At 41.8% G+C, this 19,141-nt stretch overlaps 1 protein-coding gene across 1 annotated transcript in view; it reads left to right on the top strand.

Annotated features, from left to right (window-relative positions):
* LOC138945816 (cohesin subunit SA-1-like) overlaps positions 1–19,141 on the top strand; it is a 63,736-nt gene that overhangs the window by 26,928 nt on the left and 17,667 nt on the right. The window contains exons 19-31 of the mRNA XM_070317321.1: positions 592–662; positions 1,801–1,888; positions 2,777–2,857; positions 3,026–3,118; positions 8,496–8,649; positions 9,399–9,532; positions 9,909–10,010; positions 10,686–10,754; positions 11,444–11,520; positions 12,450–12,578; positions 12,893–13,065; positions 13,264–13,408; positions 14,459–14,488. Coding sequence (XP_070173422.1) covers positions 592–662; positions 1,801–1,888; positions 2,777–2,857; positions 3,026–3,118; positions 8,496–8,649; positions 9,399–9,532; positions 9,909–10,010; positions 10,686–10,754; positions 11,444–11,520; positions 12,450–12,578; positions 12,893–13,065; positions 13,264–13,408; positions 14,459–14,488 — 1,346 coding nt within the window. The remainder of the gene's footprint in view (positions 1–591; positions 663–1,800; positions 1,889–2,776; positions 2,858–3,025; positions 3,119–8,495; positions 8,650–9,398; positions 9,533–9,908; positions 10,011–10,685; positions 10,755–11,443; positions 11,521–12,449; positions 12,579–12,892; positions 13,066–13,263; positions 13,409–14,458; positions 14,489–19,141) is intronic.

Genomic DNA, 19,141 nt, shown 5'->3' with positions numbered 1-19,141 from the left:
ATTGTGAATGATTGTCTTGATTATTTAGAGGTTTGTAAATTTGAAGTACTGTACAGTCTGTGTAAACTTAAATTTAATTCCACATGCATTAGGGTTAAGGAGATTACCCACATCTGTTCAGATTCGCTACTGCGTTTTGAGAAAGAAAGGGAAATAATTTGAGAAAGAAAGGGAAATAATTTGTGAAAGAAAGGGAAATAATTTGTGAAAGAAAGGGAAATAATTTGAGAACACATAGACTGATGGAGATGGTGACAGAGGAACGGCACTTAGATGTACGTTTAAGATATTTGTGATTGCTGATTATTATGCACAATACTACTTTTACAGTCGTTCTCTCTCTGGACCAAGGCTAGTTTGCTGGTAGTGGCATGAATGCACAATACTACTTTTACATTCAGTCGTTCTCTCTCTGGATCAAGGCTAGTTAGTTTGCTGGTAGTGGCATGAATGCACAATACTACTTTTACATTCAGTCGTTCTCTCTCTGGACCAAGGCTAGTTAGTTTGCTGGTAGTGGCATGAATAAGAGGACAAGAAAAGTGCACAGTTATTTTCTCTGTGTGTTGACTTGTGTGTTGTGTCCACCAGGGAGAGCAGCCAGACGACGAGGACGTCTTTGCACTGCTTGCCAGTCTCAAGCGTATCTACGCTTTCTACTGGTGAGTCGGCGTTAAGTTTTGTGTGACGTTCTCTCAGAAAGGGGGACGACTCTCTGCCTCTATAGTTCTGTGAGTCTGTCTGTCAGCAGCAGTGTAAAGCAGTGTAACATTGTTAACGTATAGTTGTTCTGTCAGTCTGTCTGTCAGCAGCACTGTAACATTGTTAACGTCAGTGGGGTTTATTTATTTATTTATTAAGGAGATTTCTATAGCGCATAACTAAAAGCACTGTGAGTCTGTCTGTCGGCAGCAGTGTAACATTGTATGTATCGATTGGAGATTGGATTTCCCTTCTTTGAGTCATGTGACGTCAGAGGCCGACAAAACTTTATAATTTGGCTTTTCAGGTTGACCGAAACTTCAAAGGAACTAAATAAAAAAAAACGTCATGTGTTTGATTGCATGTGTGTGTGCTGTTCAATGTCAAAACAACAACAAAGTGAGTACATGACGTGTGTTTTGTAGTTCCTTTGACGTTTCGGTCAACCTGAAACGCCCAAATATGAAGCTTATGTGTTTGATTGCATGTGTGTGTGCTCGTTCAATCGTCAAAACAACAACAAAGTCATAGTACCTGAAAGGAATTCGATCGATACATAAATGTTATTTGCGTGTTTGACCAGAATATGACATTTTACACAGATCTCGACAGTCATTGTTCACCTCGACCGCTAGCGCGGTCTCGGAGAACAATGACTGTCTCGATCTGTGTAAAATGTCATATTCTGGTCAAACACGCAAATAACGTATAATATTGTTAACGTCAGTGGATTTTCTTTAAAAGGGTATTTCTCACTTGTGTTGAAGGCAGTGTCCTTCTTTTTCACAAAATAGTAAGGAGTTTAAAATTAAACCTAAAAAAAAATGAAGATAACCAAAACCTTATAAACACACATGCAAAGTAAAATAAATGGATTGGTCAATTTCTACTTGAGTAAGACAAGATGACTGCGTGACTGACAATGTTAATGCGTTGTTGACATTGCTAATGATGTTTACCTGTGACTGACCATGTTTACCTGTGACTGACCATGTTTACCTGTGACTGACCATGTTTACCTGTGACTGACCATGTTGACCATGTTTACCTGTGACTGACCATGTTTACCTGTGACTAACGACGTTTACCTGTGCACAGCTGTCACGACCTGAGTAACTGGGAGCTGTGGGAGGAGCTGTTCCACATCGTCGAGATGGCCAACAAGGGAGCCAATATCTCTGAGGAGGTTAGTGTTTTTTCATCTCTGTCTCTGTCTCTCTCTCTCTCTCTCTCTGTCTCTCTCTCTCTCTCTCTCTCTGTCTCTCTCTCTCTGTCTCTGTCTGTCTCTCTGTCTCTCTCTGTCTCTCTCTCTCTCTGTCTCTCTCTCTCGACCTCTCTTTACCTCTCTTTGTGGCTTTTTTCTGTCTCATGCTCTCTCACATTCTGTCTCTCTCTCTCTCTCTCTCTCTCTCTCTAGCTCTCTTTTGGGTTTTCTGTCTCTCATTATTCTCTCTCTCTCTCTCCCTCTTTCTCTCTCCCTCACTCCCTCTCTCTCTTTCTCTCTCTCTTTCTCTCTCTCTCTCTCTCTCTCTCTCTCTCTCTCTCTCTCTCTCTCTCTCTCTCTCTCTCTCTCTCTCTCTCTCTCTCTCTCTCTCTCTCTCTCTTAGTGAGTCTCTCTATTTCTCATTGTCACTCCCATTCCAACTTAATCTCGCTTTGTGACCCACACACGACCTTTGATATTTGTTGTGGTAATTAATGTAAGGATGCACTGTAGTATTGGGATTTACTTTAAATTTGTTTCCAGCTCAGAACAAAAATACCCATGTAGAAAGCTGGAATATCATTTTTTTTCACATAAAGGCTAATTCAACAACTACCTTTGTGTCTGTTTTAAAAATGGAATATGCAGCAGAGTGAATGATTGCCATGAAAGTTTGAGTGTGAAATGAAGGTGAAAACATGTGTTGAGAGAGTAAGCTACAGTGAGGACGGTGCGTGAAAACACTAAAATGAAGGTGAAAACATGTGATGAGAGAGTAAGCTACAGTGAGGACGGTGCGTGAAAGCACTAAAATGAAGGTGAAAACATGTGTTGGAAAAGAAAGCTACAGGTGTGGACGGTGTGTTTCAGATTGTGTGCCGGGCGGTGTCATCGTGCTCCATGGCCGTCCTGTGGTACCTCAACCGTATCAACGAGGACAACCCTGAAAAGGTTAACACTCACCTCTTGCTTTGTGTGTGTGTGTGTGTGCACAGAGTGGGTAACCTGACAGGACGATATGAAATGTTATCTCACTGTCACATATATCTCATTGTGTGTGTGTGTGTGTGTGTGTGTGCTGAGAGGGTGATATGAAATGTTATCTGACTGTGTGTGCAGAGTGGGATGAAGCAGCTGAAGCGGCGGCTGGCAGCCCTCATGCAGCACTGCCACGAACTGCTGTCACACCAACGAGACAAGATCAGGGAGGAGGTCAGTTGCTTGGTGTTCATGTGTAGATAACATTGCCTATTTGATTACCATGAGAACAACACAGTCTTGGTAGATTACCATGAGAACAGCACAGTCTTGGTAGATTACCATGAGAACAGCACAGTCTTGGTAGATTACCATGAGAACAACAGTCTTGGTAGATTACCATGAGAACAACAGTCTTGGTAGATTACCATGAGAACAGCACAGTCTTGGTAGATTACCATGAGAACAGCACAGTCTTGGTAGATTACCATGAGAACAGCACAGTCTTGGTAGATTACCATGAGAACAACACAGTCTTGGTAGATTACCATGAGAACAACACAGTCTTGGTAGATTACCATGAGAACAGCACAGTCTTGGTAGATTACCATGAGAACAGCACAGTCTTGGTAGATTACCATGAGAACAGCACAGTCTTGGCAGATTACCATGAGAACAACACAGTCTTGGTAGATTACCATGAGAACAGCACAGTCTTGGTAGATTACCATGAGAACAGCACAGTCTTGGTAGATTACCATGAGAACAGCAGTCTTGGTAGATTACCATGAGAACAACACAGTCTTGGTAGATTACCATGAGAACAGCAGTCTTGGTAGATTACCATGAGAACAACACAGTCTTGGTAGATTACCATGAGAACAGCAGTCTTGGTAGATTACCATGAGAACAACACAGTCTTGGTAGATTACCATGAGAACAGCACAGTCTTGGTAGATTACCATGAGAACAGCAGTCTTGGTAGATTACCATGAGAACAACACAGTCTTGGTAGATTACCATGAGAACAACACAGTCTTGGTAGATTACCATGAGAACAGCACAATCTTGGTAGATTACCATGAGAACAGAAAAGTCTTGATAGATTACCATGAGAACAACACAGTCTTGGTAGATTACCATGAGAACAGCACAGTCTTGGTAGATTACCATTAGAACAACACAGTCTTGGTAGATTACCTTGAGAACAACACAGTCTTGGTAGATTACCATGAGAACAACACAGTCTTGGTAGATTACCATGAGAACAACACAGTCTTGGTAGATTACCATGAGAACAGCACAGTCTTGGTAGATTACCATGAGAACAGAAAAATCTTCATAGATTACCATGAGAACAACACAGTCTTGGTAGATTACCATGAGAACAGCACAGTCTTGGTAGATTACCATGAGAACAACAGTCTAGGTAGATTACCATGAGAACCACACAGTCTTGGTAGATTACCATTAGAACAACACAGTCTTGGTAGATTACCATGAGAACAACACAGTCTTGGTAGATTACCATGAGAACAACACAGTCTTGGTAGATTACCATGAGAACAGCACAGTCTTGGTAGATTACCATGAGAACAACAGTCTTGGTAGATTACCATGAGAACAACACAGTCTTGGTAGATTACCATGAGAACAACACAGTCTTGGTAGATTACCATGAGAACAACACAGTCTTGGTAGATTACCATGAGAACAGCACAGTCTTGGTAGATTACCATGAGAACAGAAAAGTCTTGATAGATTACCATGAGAACAACACAGTCTTGGTAGATTACCATGAGAACAGCACAGTCTTGGTAGATTACCATGAGAACAGCACAGTCTTGGTAGATTACCATGAGAACAACAGTCTTGGTAGATTACCATGAGAACCACACAGTCTTGGTAGATTACCATGAGAACAACACAGTCTTGGTAGATTACCATTAGAACAACACAGTCTTGGTAGAGTACCTTGAGAACAACACAGTCTTGGTAGATTACCATGAGAACAACACAGTCTTGGTTGATTACTATGAGAACAGCACAATCTTGGTATATTACCATGAGAACAGCACAGTCTTGGTAGATTACCATGAGAACAGCACAGTCTTGGTAGATTACCATGAGAACAGCACAGTCTTGGTAGATTACCATGAGAACAACACAGTCTTGGTAGATTACCATGAGAACAACACAGTCTTGGTAGATTACCATGAGAACAGCACAGTCTTGGTAGATTACCATGAGAACAGCACAGTCTTGGTAGATTACCATGAGAACAGCACAGTCTTGGTAGATTACCATGAGAACAGCACAGTCTTGGTAGATTACCATCAGAATAGCACAGTCTTGGTAGATTACCATGAGAACAACACAGTCTTGGTAGATTACCATGAGAACAACACAGTCTTGGTAGATTACCATGAGAACCACACAGTCTTGGTAGATTACCATGAGAACCACACAGTCTTGGTAGATTACCATGAGAACAACACAGTCTTGGTAGATTACCATGAGAACAGCACAGTCTTGGTAGATTACCATGAGAACAACACAGTCTTGGTAGATTACCATGAGAACCACACAGTCTTGGTAGATTACCATGAGAACAACACGGTCTTGGTAGATTACCATGAGAACAGCACAGTCTTGGTAGATTACCATGAGAACAGCACAGTCTTGGTAGATTACCATGAGAACAGCACAGTCTTGGTAGATTACCATGAGAACAGCACAGTCTTGGTAGATTACCATGAGAATAGCACAGTCTTGGTAGATTACCATGAGAACAGCACAGTCTTGGTAAATTACCATGAGAACAACACAGTCTTGGTAGATTACCATGAGAACAACACAGTCTTGGTAGATTACCATGAGAACAGCACAGTCTTGGTAGATTACCATGAGAACAGCACAGTCTTGGTAGATTACCATGAGAATAGCACAGTCTTGGTAAATTACCATGAGAACAACACAGTCTTGGTAAATTACCATGAGAACAACACAGTCTTGGTAGATTACCATGAGAACAACACAGTCTTGGTAGATTACCATGAGAACAGCACAGTCTTGGTAGATTACCATGAGAACAACAGTCTTGGTAGATTACCATGAGAACAACACAGTCTTGGTAGATTACCTTGAGAACAACACAGTCTTGGTAGATTACCATGAGAACAACACAGTCTTGGTAGATTACCATGAGAACAGCACAGTCTTGGTAGATTACCATGAGAACAACGGTCTTGGTAGATTACCATGAGAACAACACAGTCTTGGTAGATTACCATGAGAACAGCACAGTCTTGGTAGATTACCATGAGAACAGAAAAGTCTTGATAGATTACCATGAGAACAACACAGTCTTGGTAGATTACCATGAGAACAGCACAGTCTTGGTAGATTACCATGAGAACAACAGTCTTGGTAGATTACCATGAGAACAACACAGTCTTGGTAGATTACTATGAGAACAACACAGTCTTGGTAGATTACCATGAGAACAGAAAAGTCTTGGTAGATTACCATGAGAACAACACAGTCTTGGTAGATTACCATGAGAACAACACAGTCTTGGTAGATTACCATGAGAACAGCACAGTCTTGGTAGATTACCATGAGAACAACAGTCTTGGTAGATTACCATGAGAACAACACAGTCTTGGTAGATTACCATGAGAACAACAGTCTTGGTAGATTACCATTAGAACAACACAGTCTTGGTAGATTACCATGAGAACAACACAGTCTTGGTAGATTACCATGAGAACAGCACAGTCTTGGTAGATTACCATGAGAACAGCACAGTCTTGGTAGATTACCATGAGAACAACACAGTCTTGGTAGATTACCATGAGAACAACACAGTCTTGGTAGATTATCATAAGAAGAGAAAAGTCTTGAGTCAGATTTCAAGTTATGTCATTCCTTTCAGTGTGTTGGTTGGATTGTTGTTTTGAGTGCTTGATCTCGAGTCATTCAATGTCAACGTTTTCTCATTTGAGTCAAGGTTTAAAGTCACTTCCGTAGTAGATATGCCTTTGTTTCATGCAGCTTTTATCTGAAGAGATGTTAGATAGCTTTTGCAGCCTTTTAATTGCTTGATGATGAAAAATACATAGCTTTTGAGCAGTGAAATGTTTGTAGTCGTGCCAAAATGTGTGTTTACTGAGGTGTTTGTAGCTGTTGCGTGAATCATGATTTGCAGGCGTACCAGACGATCTGTGACCTGCTGATCATGTTCACATGAAGGTGTCTGTAGCCTTGTTATAACTATTGCATGATGTGCAGGCCTACGTGACGATCTGTGACCTGCTGATCATGTTCACATGAAGGTGTCTGTAGCCTTGTTATAATACTATTGCATGGTGTGCAGACCTACGTGACGATCTGTGACCTGCTGATCATGTTCACATGAAGGTGTCTGTAGCCTTGTTATAATACTATTGCATGGTGTGCAGGCCTACGTGACGACCTGTGACCTGCTGATCGTGTTCACATGAAGGTGTCTGTAGCCTTGTTATAACTATTGCATGATGTGCAGGCCTACGTGATGATCTGTGACCTGCTGATCATGTTCACATGAAGGTGTCTGTAGCCTTGTTATAACTATTGCATGATGTGCAGGCCTACGTGACGACCTGTGACCTGCTGATCGTGTTCACATGAAGGTGTCTGTAGCCTTGTTATAACTATTGCATAATGTGCAGGCCTACGTGATGATCTGTGACCTGCTGATCATGTTCACATGAAGGTGCAGGGATCGCATTAACGCATGTTTTTTGTGTATTTGACTCCTTTTAAAATCCGCCCACGCATTTTCCCGGCGCTTATGCGTAACGCGTACGTAAAACAACTTCTATTCAAAATGGCATGCTCAGCAGCACATCCCAATACTGAATCAGACTATAGCACGCGCGCGTGAGTTTAGAATCTCTAGTCTGTTCTGGATCAAACATAGCACAAGCGCGCGAGCTCAAATCTAAAGTCTGTTTTGGATAAAACAAAATGAGGTGACGTGCTCTCGGCATAAGAGTGTTGCAAGCGACGCAAAGCAAAGCCGGTCGGTTTTCTGAAACAGAACATACACCCAAAATGCACTGGGCGTGTGGCGCCAAATCTAGGCCGAGAGACGCTTTCAGTTCAAGCCTGACATGATTTAAATGTGTTATAGTGTGACGCAAAATCGGTTCTGCTTTATGCGTTTTTTGGTCGACATTGCGTAAGCCATACGCAATTTGAAAAATCCTAGCGCGATCCCTGAGGTGTCTGTAGCCTCGTTAAAACTATTGCATGATGTGCAGGCCTACGTGACGATCTGTGACCTGCTGATCGTGTTCACATGAAGGTGTCTGTAGCCTTGTTATAACTATTGCGTGGTGTGCAGACGTACGTGACAATCTGTGACCTGTTCACAGGAAGGTGTCTGTAGCCTTGTTATAACTATTGCGTGGTGTGCAGACGTACGTGACAATCTGTGACCTGTTCACATGAAGGTGTCTGTAGCCTTGTTATAACTGTTGCGTGGTGTGCAGGCCTACGTGACAATCTGTGACCTGTTCACATGAAGGTGTATGTAGCCTTGTTATAACGGTTGCTTGGTGTGCAGGCCTACGTGACAATCTGTGACCTGCTGATCGTGTTCAGCAAACACCTGGGGGACAACGTCCACATGAAGGGCCTAGTCTACGAGGTGGGCAAGAACCTGCAGGTCGACCTCTCTAACTTTCTCAACGAGAAGGTCTTTGTGGAGGATGACGATGGTATGTTAGTGTGTCTGTGTGTCTGTGTGTGTTAGTGTGTCTGTGTGTGTGTTAGTGTGTCTGTGTGTGTGAGTGTCTGTCTGTGTGTTAGTGTGTCTGTGTGTGTGTTAGTGTGTCTGTGTGTGCGAGTGTCTGTCTGTGTGTTAGTGTGTCTGTGTGTGTGTTAGTGTGTCTGTGTGTGTGTTAGTGTGTCTGTGTGTGTGAGTGTCTGTGTGTGTGTGAGTGAGTGTGAGTGTGTGTGTGGCTGTGTGTGTCTGTACATGCGTCATAGTGTGTGTCTGTCTGTGTGAGTGTGTGTGTGTGTGGCTGTGTGTGTCTGTACATGCGTCATAGTGTGTGTCTGCGTGTGAGTGTGTGTGTTTTTAAATGTGTCTGTGTGTGTGTGTGAGTGAGTGTGTGTGTGGCTGTGTGTGTCTGTACATGCGTCATAGTGTGTGTCTGCGTGTGAGTGTGTGTGTTTTTAAATGTGTCTGTGTGTGTGTATAAGGAGGGCAAACCAGACCAGCAGAAGTCATGATGGATGACATGTGAGTGACAGCAGACAACGTTGACATCTAATTGAAGCTGATTTGATCTTTGCACATCTGCTTTTGTCATGATTTTACGACTATGTTTCTATGACTTCACAGTTCTCTTGAGAAAAAAACCAGTTAACATCAAAACAGCAGCAGTTTGAGGGAGTATGCAAACACAGTTGAACAGCAAAAGTCATATTGATTGACAATGGAGTGTGTGTGATGTGTGTGCAGACGACGTGGACGAGAACGTGAAGATCGAGGAGCTACACAAGCGACGTAACTTCCTGGCGTGTTTCTGTAAGCTGGTCGTCTACAACGTCGTCAGTACCAAGGTGGCTGCTGACATGTTCAAACACTATATGAAGGTACGCAAGCCTACAACGAGTTTAGCATTACAGTCAATGGTCATTGTCCTGGCGTGTTTCTGTGAGAAGTTGTAGTTTGACTGGTTCAGATTTACAATGACTATAAAAGACATCATCAAGTTGTAGTTTGACTGGTTCAGATTTACAATGACTATAAAAGACATCATCAAGTTCTAGTTTGACTGGTTCAGATTTACAATGACTATAAAAGACATCAAGTTGTAGTTTGACTGGTTCAGATTTACAATGACTATAAAAGACATCATCAAGATCATTCTAAGTAAACCCAGATATCAACAAATGTATTGTTTATTTAGTTCTGATTGTTGAAGCCTTTATGGTTATCCATGACTAGAGTGTTGCATTGTGGTTTCAGTTCTACAACGACTACGGCGACATCATCAAGGCCACACTGAGCAAGGCGCGAGAGATCAACAAGGTCAACACCGCCAAGACGCTCGCCATCAGTCTCACACAGGTCCGTCCCGCTGCAACATTTCTCTGACTGTCTTACTGAGTGTTATGACTCATATTTTTTCCATGGTCTGTCTGACTGAATCATTTTTTTCTATTTCATTTATTTCTGCCCGTGTCCATTTGTCCGACACAGGTACCACCCTTTGTCCTCTATTCATCGCAGGCAAGTTTCAAAAGCCATAGACTGCTCACACACAAAATGATGCGTGCCTTTGATGTATAAATGAATACACCACACACACTCACTCACACACACACACACACACCCACACACACACACACACCCACACACACACACACACACACACACACACACATTGTTTTTCTTCTTTTCTGTTGTTGATTTTGAACTGTTTGCTGCCCATGAAAGCAAGTTACCCAGGATGTCAGCTGACGTCCTACAGGCACCGAAAGGGTTAAAATGAAGATGGTAGTGGTGAAGTGATTTGCCTTTCAGTGTATAGATGTGCTGATTCTTGTGATACAGATAGCAATAAATGTGTTGCTTTGTTTGCTTACAGTCATGTGACATGTTGCATTGTGTGTTTACAGTAATGTGACATGTTGCATTGTGTGTTTACAGTAATGTGACATGTTGCATTGTGTGTTTACAGTAATGTGACATGTTGCTTTGTTTGCTTACAGTAATGTGACATGTTGCATTGTGTGTTTACAGCTGTACAAGGAGCTGCAGGCAGAACAGGGACAGATCGACCGCTCCTCTGACGCCTTCCAGTCCATCAAGGTACGCCACTCTTCTCTCTTTATTCCCCTTACCTCTCTCCCACTCCTGATTGCCTCCCTTTCTCTTCTTTCTTTTGCTTGTTTTTCTTCATATCTTTAATTTGAATGCATTGGCCAATATGCACACAACCTTCTCACCATTGCAATATGCACACAACCTTCTCACCATTGCAATATGCACACAACCTTCTCACCATTGCAAAGAGGGAGAAACATGGATTGACCTGCAGGGAATGAAGGGAAGCTAGGTTGTAACACAGCGCATTGTAGGCAGAGTTAGTGTGAGTTGCACACTTCTCTCTCTCTCTCTGTCAGTGTGACTTGCTGAACTGAGGCTCAGTAGGAATTGTGAATCCCCCCCACCCCCCTCTTTTCTTTCTCTCTCTCTCTCTCTCTCTCTATATATATATCTCCCTCTCTCTCTATACATATATATATATCTCCCTCTCTCTCTCTCTATACATATATATATATATATCTCCCTCTCTCTCTCTATACATATATATATATCTCCCTCTCTCTCTCCCATCTCCTTCTCTCTTTTGTCTACCCCCTCTCTCTTTCTCTATTTGCATTATTGGTGTGTGTGTTGTTCCTTATGACATGTTGTGATGACATGTTGTGATGCTGTGTTGTGATGACATGTTGTGATGACATGTTGTGATGACATGTTGTGATGCTGTGTTACAGGAGCTGGCACGACGATTCTCACTGTCCTTCGGCCTGGACCAGGTGAAAAACAGGGAGGCTGTGGCCGCCATGCACAGGTAAACACCTTATGATTTGTAGAGCACAGGTAAACACTTACCTTATCATGTGTTGAGCACAGGTAAACACACACATAACGCTTACCTCCTTTGGGATGTGAAGAGAGTGCCCTGAACAAGAGAGATTGTCGTGCTTCCAGGTGTTAAAATGTCTTACTTAATACAATACCAACAGAAATTCGCCAACACTCCTGTTATCTGTCTTCTGAGGTCTCTGTAAATTGCTCTCTGTAGATTTCTGTCATGGGGTAGTGTTGTGCACGGCAGTATTAGAGGGCCGAGCGTGAGATGTGCATACCTCACAATATGTGAAGATCCACTAGATGTGGTAATAGAATAGTTGGATGTGTCTATGGACTGTTTTGAGTTGTGTCTAGGAGTACTCCACTGATGTGGTACTTGGTGCGTTACATAATGTGGTTAGCGGTGTGACACTTTATTTGATGTTTCCTTTTTACAGGGAGTGCATTGTATTCAGCATGACGCAGGCAGAAAATGCTGAACCTGTCTCTATGGTGTGTCATGATGTGTCAGTGTGTGTCATGATGTGTCAGTGTGTGTCGTCACTGTGTGTTACAGGGAGGGCATTGTATTCAGCATGACGCAGGCAGAAAACGCTGAACCTGTCTCTATGGTGTGTCAGTGTGTGTCATGATGTGTCAGTGTGTGTCATGATGTGTCAGTGTGTGTCATGATGTGTCAGTGTGTGTTACAGGAAGGGCATCGTATTCAGCATGACGCAGGCAGAGAACGCCGCCCCCCCCCCCCCCAACCCCCAACCTGTCTCTATGGTGTGTCAGTGTGTGTCGTCACTGTGTGTTACAGGGAGGGCATTGTATTCAGCATGACGCAGGCAGAGCACGCCCCCCCACCCCCAACCTTTCTCCATGATGTGTCACTGTGTGTCATGACATGACACTGTGTTACAGGGAGGGCATCGTATTCAGCATGACGCAGGCAGAGAATGCTCCCCCTGGCACCCCACCCCCCAACCTGTCCTTCATGGAAGTGCTGTGCGAGTTCACCAACAAGCTGATGAAACAGGACAAGAAGACAGTGTAAGTATACTGACCTCTTTGACCTCTCTGCCATGGCACAATACTTACACCTTCAAATACCTGTGTCTGTGTGAGTTCACCAACAAGCTGATGAAAAGAGATGCAGAAGCCACATTTTTCATTGTTAACAGATTTACACCCCTTATACAGTCCCCAGAAAAAATTTTCACACAGTATCTTACGTCATGATAATACCTGTATGTTGTGACCACAGGCTCAACTACCTGAACAAGCACCTGGCAGTGTGTTAGCTGTTGTCATGGTGATGTCATAGTGCCTCACGTCATGATAATACCTGTATGTTGTGACCACAGGCTCAACTACCTGGACAAACACCTGGCAGGTGGGGTGCCGTCAAACCGTAGTGACGAGTGGCAGCCGCTGCTGACGTACCGCAACTCCCTGGTGCAGGGGGAGGAGCAAGTCAACCCCATCACTCTCAAACAGGCATCAGCCAAGCGCTACGGCAAGCGCACCAAGGCTGACGGTCAGTGTGTGTGTTACTCTGTGGCTGTGTCAACTTGTAGTTTCACTCACTTGTCTTGGGGGGGGGGGGGGTGCAAGAAAATACATGTACCAACAATACAAACAAGAAAACAGAAGAGAAGATGGTGGAAGCTGTGTTACTGATGCTTGTTAGTGGGTAAGGGAAGTGATGTTGATACTTGTGTTGGTGTGTGTGCAGTGTCGGACGTGTCTGCGGGCAGCTTCAGGGAGGTGCACACCCCCGGCCTCATGAACACGCCCCAGATGACATCCACCGCCGTCAAACAGCGACGCATGGAGGACGAGGGGTCAGAGGTTGGGTCAGAGGCCGACTACGAGGATATGTAAGATTGACGTGGACACTGGCATTGGACCTTTTCTGTTTTTCATGGCATCTTTCTTTTTCTTTTTTTATGGCGTCTTTTCTGTTTTCATGGCGTCTTTTTTTGTTGTTTTTTTATGGCGTTTTTTTCTGTTTTCATGGCGTCTTTTTCTGTTTTTATGGTGTCTTTTTCTGTTTTCATGGCGTCTTTTTCTGTTTTTATGGTGTCTTTTTCTGTTTTCATGGCGTCTTTTTCTGTTTTCATGGCGTCTTTTTCTTTTTTTTGTCCTTGATGGGAACACTGCATTGAGTGGAATGTGGACTGTGCTTTTTATTGTACTCCGTGGCAGCTGTGCACTATCCTCAGTATGTTTGGTTTGATGTTAATTGACAACATTTCGTTTGTTTCACTATCCTGTTGTGTATGCTGTTGTTTCTGCATATGTTTAATTTTAGTGTGGTTCGGGACATGATGTGTGTATGGTTATTTTTAGTGTGCTTCTGTGGATGTGTGTGAGAGTGTTTGCTTATGTGTATTGGTTCTTCTGTGTGTGTAAGTGTGTGTGCCTGTGTGTGTGTAAGTGTGTGTGTAAGTGTGTGTGCCTGTGTGTGTGTAAGTGTGTGTGCCTGTGTGTGTGTAAGTGTGTGTGCCTGTGTGTGTGTGCCTGTGTGTGTGTATGTTGAGAGTTTGTGTGACAGCAAAGTAGGAGGATACCTAATGCAGTAATTGTGAGAGCCAAAGGTTGCATGAATGAAGATGTGCAATTATGTGGCACATGTTGGGGAAAGGCTGATTTTATTGGTGTCTGTACATTGGAGAGAAAGCGGCATTTAGTTGTCTGACTTTTTTGTTTGGTATATTATTCATTTGAGAGAAAGTTGCATTCAATCACATTTTGGTGTCTGTATATTATTCTTTTGAGAGAAAGTTGCATTCTTTCAATTTGTATTATTTTTCCAAGAGAAATTTGCATTCTATCTTAGTTTGGTGTCTGTATATTATTTGTTTGAGAGAAAGTTTCATTGGTTTTGATTTTAGGTGTCTGTACTGTTGTATTCATTGTGGTTTCAGAAAAGCTTTTAGACCCAGACGTATGCTACGGTAACACTCAAGCCTCTTGAATTCATTTCATGGTTTGACTGCTTGTTGCAGTCTTTTAATTTTGACATTTTATTTTTAAGTTCTTTTGTAGCTTTATGTTGTGAATTTTGTGTTCATTATTTCTCTGCACTGATGTGAATTTTGAAATAGAGCTACATGAAAAACGTGTCTTACAGCTACATGAAAAACATGTCTTACAGCTACATGAAAAACATGTCTTACAGCTACATGAAAAACGTGTCTTACAGCTACATGAAAAACGTGTCTTACAGCTACATGTCTTACAGCTACATGAAAAACATGTCTTACAGCTACATGAAAAACGTGTCTTACAGCTACATGAAAAACATGTCTTACAGCTACATGAAAAACGTGTCTTACAGCTACATGAAAAACGTGTCTTACAGCTACATGAAAAACATGTCTTACAGCTACATGAAAAACATGTCTTACAGCTACATGAAAAACATGTCTTACAGCTACATGAAAAACGTGTCTTAACACTATTGTGACTAGCATTGCCACGGCGTTAGCGTCTTGCCTGCCCAAGCTTGCCACCAAGAAACTTAAAAAAACAGTAACTGTAAAGAAATCTGTCTAGCAAGCTTGAATTAAGTCCAATCACCACCAAATTTTGTGTACTAATTAAAAAATGGATGCCCAGTTCAGTCGTGCTATTTGTAAGTTTGTCACGCGATTTGTTTTATCAAAGGGGGGTGAAAGGGTGTGTTTTTTAACGTTTTTTTGTGTGTGTTTTCTTTTCCACTGCTTTTTTAAAAGTTATTTTTTAACAGAAAGCATTATAAAAAATGTTATAACCAAACAAGGTGTAAAACCTATGAATTAGCTGAAATATTGTTAACAATGTACACAGAAATAAGGAGACAGTACCAAGAAAAAACAAGCAAATCACGCATTCACTCACAGCATCCTGACTCAAATGAAACAAAACTGTGACACTCACCAAATAATGTCCAGGTAATCCATATTGAATATAAGTCACATTTTCACAACAAAGTACCAACTGTACACCTATAAACATTTCCAAAAGGATTAGGAGGCTCCAGCCAGCCATTGTTATCAGTACTGCCACGCCCCCTTGCACCTACACGATTCCGAGATACATGTGCGTCTAGCAGTACCACCCCTGCCACGTGTAGTTTGCCGACTCGTACTAGCAACAACAGGACTGTTTCTTCCTCACTATCACTGCTATTATCGCTTTCTTGAGGCGAAAACGACACGTCGGAATCATGATCTACAGGATCCTCAAGATCCAACATCCGGAGAATCTCCTCCCGTGACAAGGCTCGCCTTCGATTCAGTTTTTTTGTTCGAAAAAACCACGCAAATCTGCACTAATTTGATCAGGGCGGAAAAGGAAGTCACGTGTATCAAGAGAAACAACTCAATTTATTGCAAGCTTCAAAAACCGGGAAGCAATCACGAGTCGTGTACCTTGTATGACTGTTACTGAAAAATTCACATCCCGTCCATGGGCGTGTCAGCGCTGTTACTGATTTATTCACCTCCCGTCGCGAAAGTGTTAAAGCTACATGAAAAACGTGTCTTACAGCTACATGAAAAACATGTCTTACAGCTACATGAAAAACGTGTCTTAGAGCTACATGAAAAACATGTCTTACAGCTACATGAAAAACGTGTCTTACAGCTACATGAAAAACGTGTCTTACAGCTACATGAAAAACATGTCTTACAGCTACATGAAAAACATGCCTTACAGCTACATGAAAAACGTGTCTTAGAGCTACATGAAAAACATGTCTTACAGCTACATGAAAAACGTGTCTTACAGCTACATGAAAAACATGCCTTACAGCTACATGAAAAACATGTCTTACAGCTACATGAAAAACGTGTCTTACAGCTACATGAAAAACGTGTCTTACAGCTACATGAAAAACGTGTCTTACAGCTACATGAAAAACGTGTCTTAGAGCTACATGAAAAACATGCCTTACAGCTACATGAAAAACATGTCTTACAGCTACATGAAAAACATGTCTTACAGCTACATGAAAAACGTGTCTTACAGCTACATGAAAAACGTGTCTTACAGCTACATGAAAAACATGTCTTACAGCTACATGAAAAACGTGTCTTACAGCTACATGAAAAACATGCCTTACAGCTACATGAAAAACATGTCTTACAGCTACATGAATAACATGTCTTACAGCTACATGAAAAACATGTCTTACAGCTACATGAAAAACGTGTCTTACAGCTACATGAAAAACGTGTCTTACAGCTACATGAAAAACATGTCTTACAGCTACATGAAAAACATGCCTTACAGCTACATGAAAAACGTGTCTTAGAGCTACATGAAAAACATGTCTTACAGCTACATGAAAAACGTGTCTTACAGCTACATGAAAAACGTGTCTTACAGCTACATGAAAAACGTGTCTTACAGCTACATGAAAAACATGCCTTACAGCTACATGAAAAACGTGTCTTACAGCTACATGAAAAACGTGTCTTACAGCTACATGAAAAACATGTCTTACAGCTACATGAAAAACGTGTCTTACAGCTACATGAAAAACATGTCTTACAGCTACATGAAAAACGTGTCTTACAGCTACATGAAAAACATGCCTTACAGCTACATGAAAAACGTGTCTTACAGCTACATGAAAAACATGTCTTACAGCTACATGAAAAACATGTCTTACAGCTACATGAAAAACGTGTCTTACAGCTACATGAAAAACATGTCTTACAGCTACATGAAAAACGTGTCTTACAGCTACATGAAAAACGTGTCTTACAGCTACATGAAAAACGTGTCTTACAGCTACATGAAAAACGTGTCTTACAGCTACATGAAAAACATGTCTTACAGCTACATGAAAAACGTGTCTTAGAGCTACATGAAAAACATGTCTTACAGCTACATGAAAAACGTGTCTTACAGCTACATGAAAAACGTGTCTTACAGCTACATGAAAAACATGTCTTACAGCTACATGAAAAACATGCCTTACAGCTACATGAAAAACGTGTCTTAGAGCTACATGAAAAACATGTCTTACAGCTACATGAAAAACGTGTCTTACAGCTACATGAAAAACGTGTCTTACAGCTACATGAAAAACGTGTCTTAGAGCTACATGAAAAACATGCCTTACAGCTACATGAAAAACATGTCTTACAGCTACATGAAAAACATGTCTTACAGCTACATGAAAAACGTGTCTTACAGCTACATGAAAAACATGCCTTACAGCTACATGAAAAACGTGTCTTACAGCTACATGAAAAACGTGTCTTACAGCTACATGAAAAACATGTCTTACAGCTACATGAAAAACGTGTCTTACAGCTACATGAAAAACATGTCTTACAGCTACATGAAAAACGTGTCTTACAGCTACATGAAAAACATGTCTTACAGCTACATGAAAAACGTGTCTTACAGCTACATGAAAAACGTGTCTTACAGCTACATGAAAAACGTGTCTTACAGCTACATGAAAAACATGTCTCAAAATCATCCTTGTGTGCAAGTGATTTGGGGAGTAGTGGGGGGGGGGGGGGGGGGGGGGGCAAAAGGAGGCATGTTGAAGAATGCTCTCCCTCGACATTGATTGACTATGCCAGTATATAAGTAGTAGGCTCCTCCGCTAACATTTCATAGACATTGATTATAAGACATGTTTTTCATGTAGCTGTAAGACATGTTTTTCATGTAGCTGTAAGACATGTTTTTCATGTAGCTGTAAGACATGTTTTTCATGTAGCTGTAAGACATGTTTTTCATGTAGCTTTAACACTTTCGCGACGGGAGGTGAATAAATCAGTAACAGCGCTGACACGCCCATGGACGGGATGTGAATTTTTCAGTACCAGTCATACAAGGTACACGACTCGTGATTGCTTCCCGGTTTTTGAAGCTTGCAATAAATTGAGTTGTTTCTCTTGATACACGTGACTTGCTTTTCCGCCCTGATCAAATTAGTGCAGATTTGCGTGGGTTTTTCGAACAAAAAAACTGAATCGAAGGCGAGCCTTGTCACGGGAGGAGATTCTCCGGATGTTGGATCTTGAGGATCCTGTAGATCATGATTCCGACGTGTCGTTTTCGCCTCAAGAAAGCGATAATAGCAGTGATAGTGAGGAAGAAACAGTCCTGTTGTTGCTAGTACGAGTCGGCAAACTACACGTGGCAGGGGTGGTACTGCTAGACGCACATGTATCTTACAGCTACATGAAAAACGTGTCTTACAGCTACATGAAAAACATGTCTTACAGCTACATGAAAAACGTGTCTTACAGCTACATGAAAAACGTGTCTTACAGCTACATGAAAAACATGTCTTACAGCTACATGAAAAACGTGTCTTAGAGCTACATGAAAAACATGTCTTACAGCTACATGAAAAACGTGTCTTACAGCTACATGAAAAACGTGTCTTACAGCTACATGAAAAACATGTCTTACAGCTACATGAAAAACATGCCTTACAGCTACATGAAAAACGTGTCTTAGAGCTACATGAAAAACATGTCTTACAGCTACATGAAAAACGTGTCTTACAGCTACATGAAAAACGTGTCTTACAGCTACATGAAAAACGTGTCTTAGAGCTACATGAAAAACATGCCTTACAGCTACATGAAAAA

The sequence above is a fragment of the Littorina saxatilis genome, linkage group LG13 (genome assembly GCF_037325665.1).
Source record: "Littorina saxatilis isolate snail1 linkage group LG13, US_GU_Lsax_2.0, whole genome shotgun sequence".
NCBI classification, from domain to species: domain Eukaryota; kingdom Metazoa; phylum Mollusca; class Gastropoda; order Littorinimorpha; family Littorinidae; genus Littorina; species Littorina saxatilis.
Note: the sequence above shows the minus strand (reverse complement) of the source record. Positions and strands in the feature narration are given on the sequence as shown.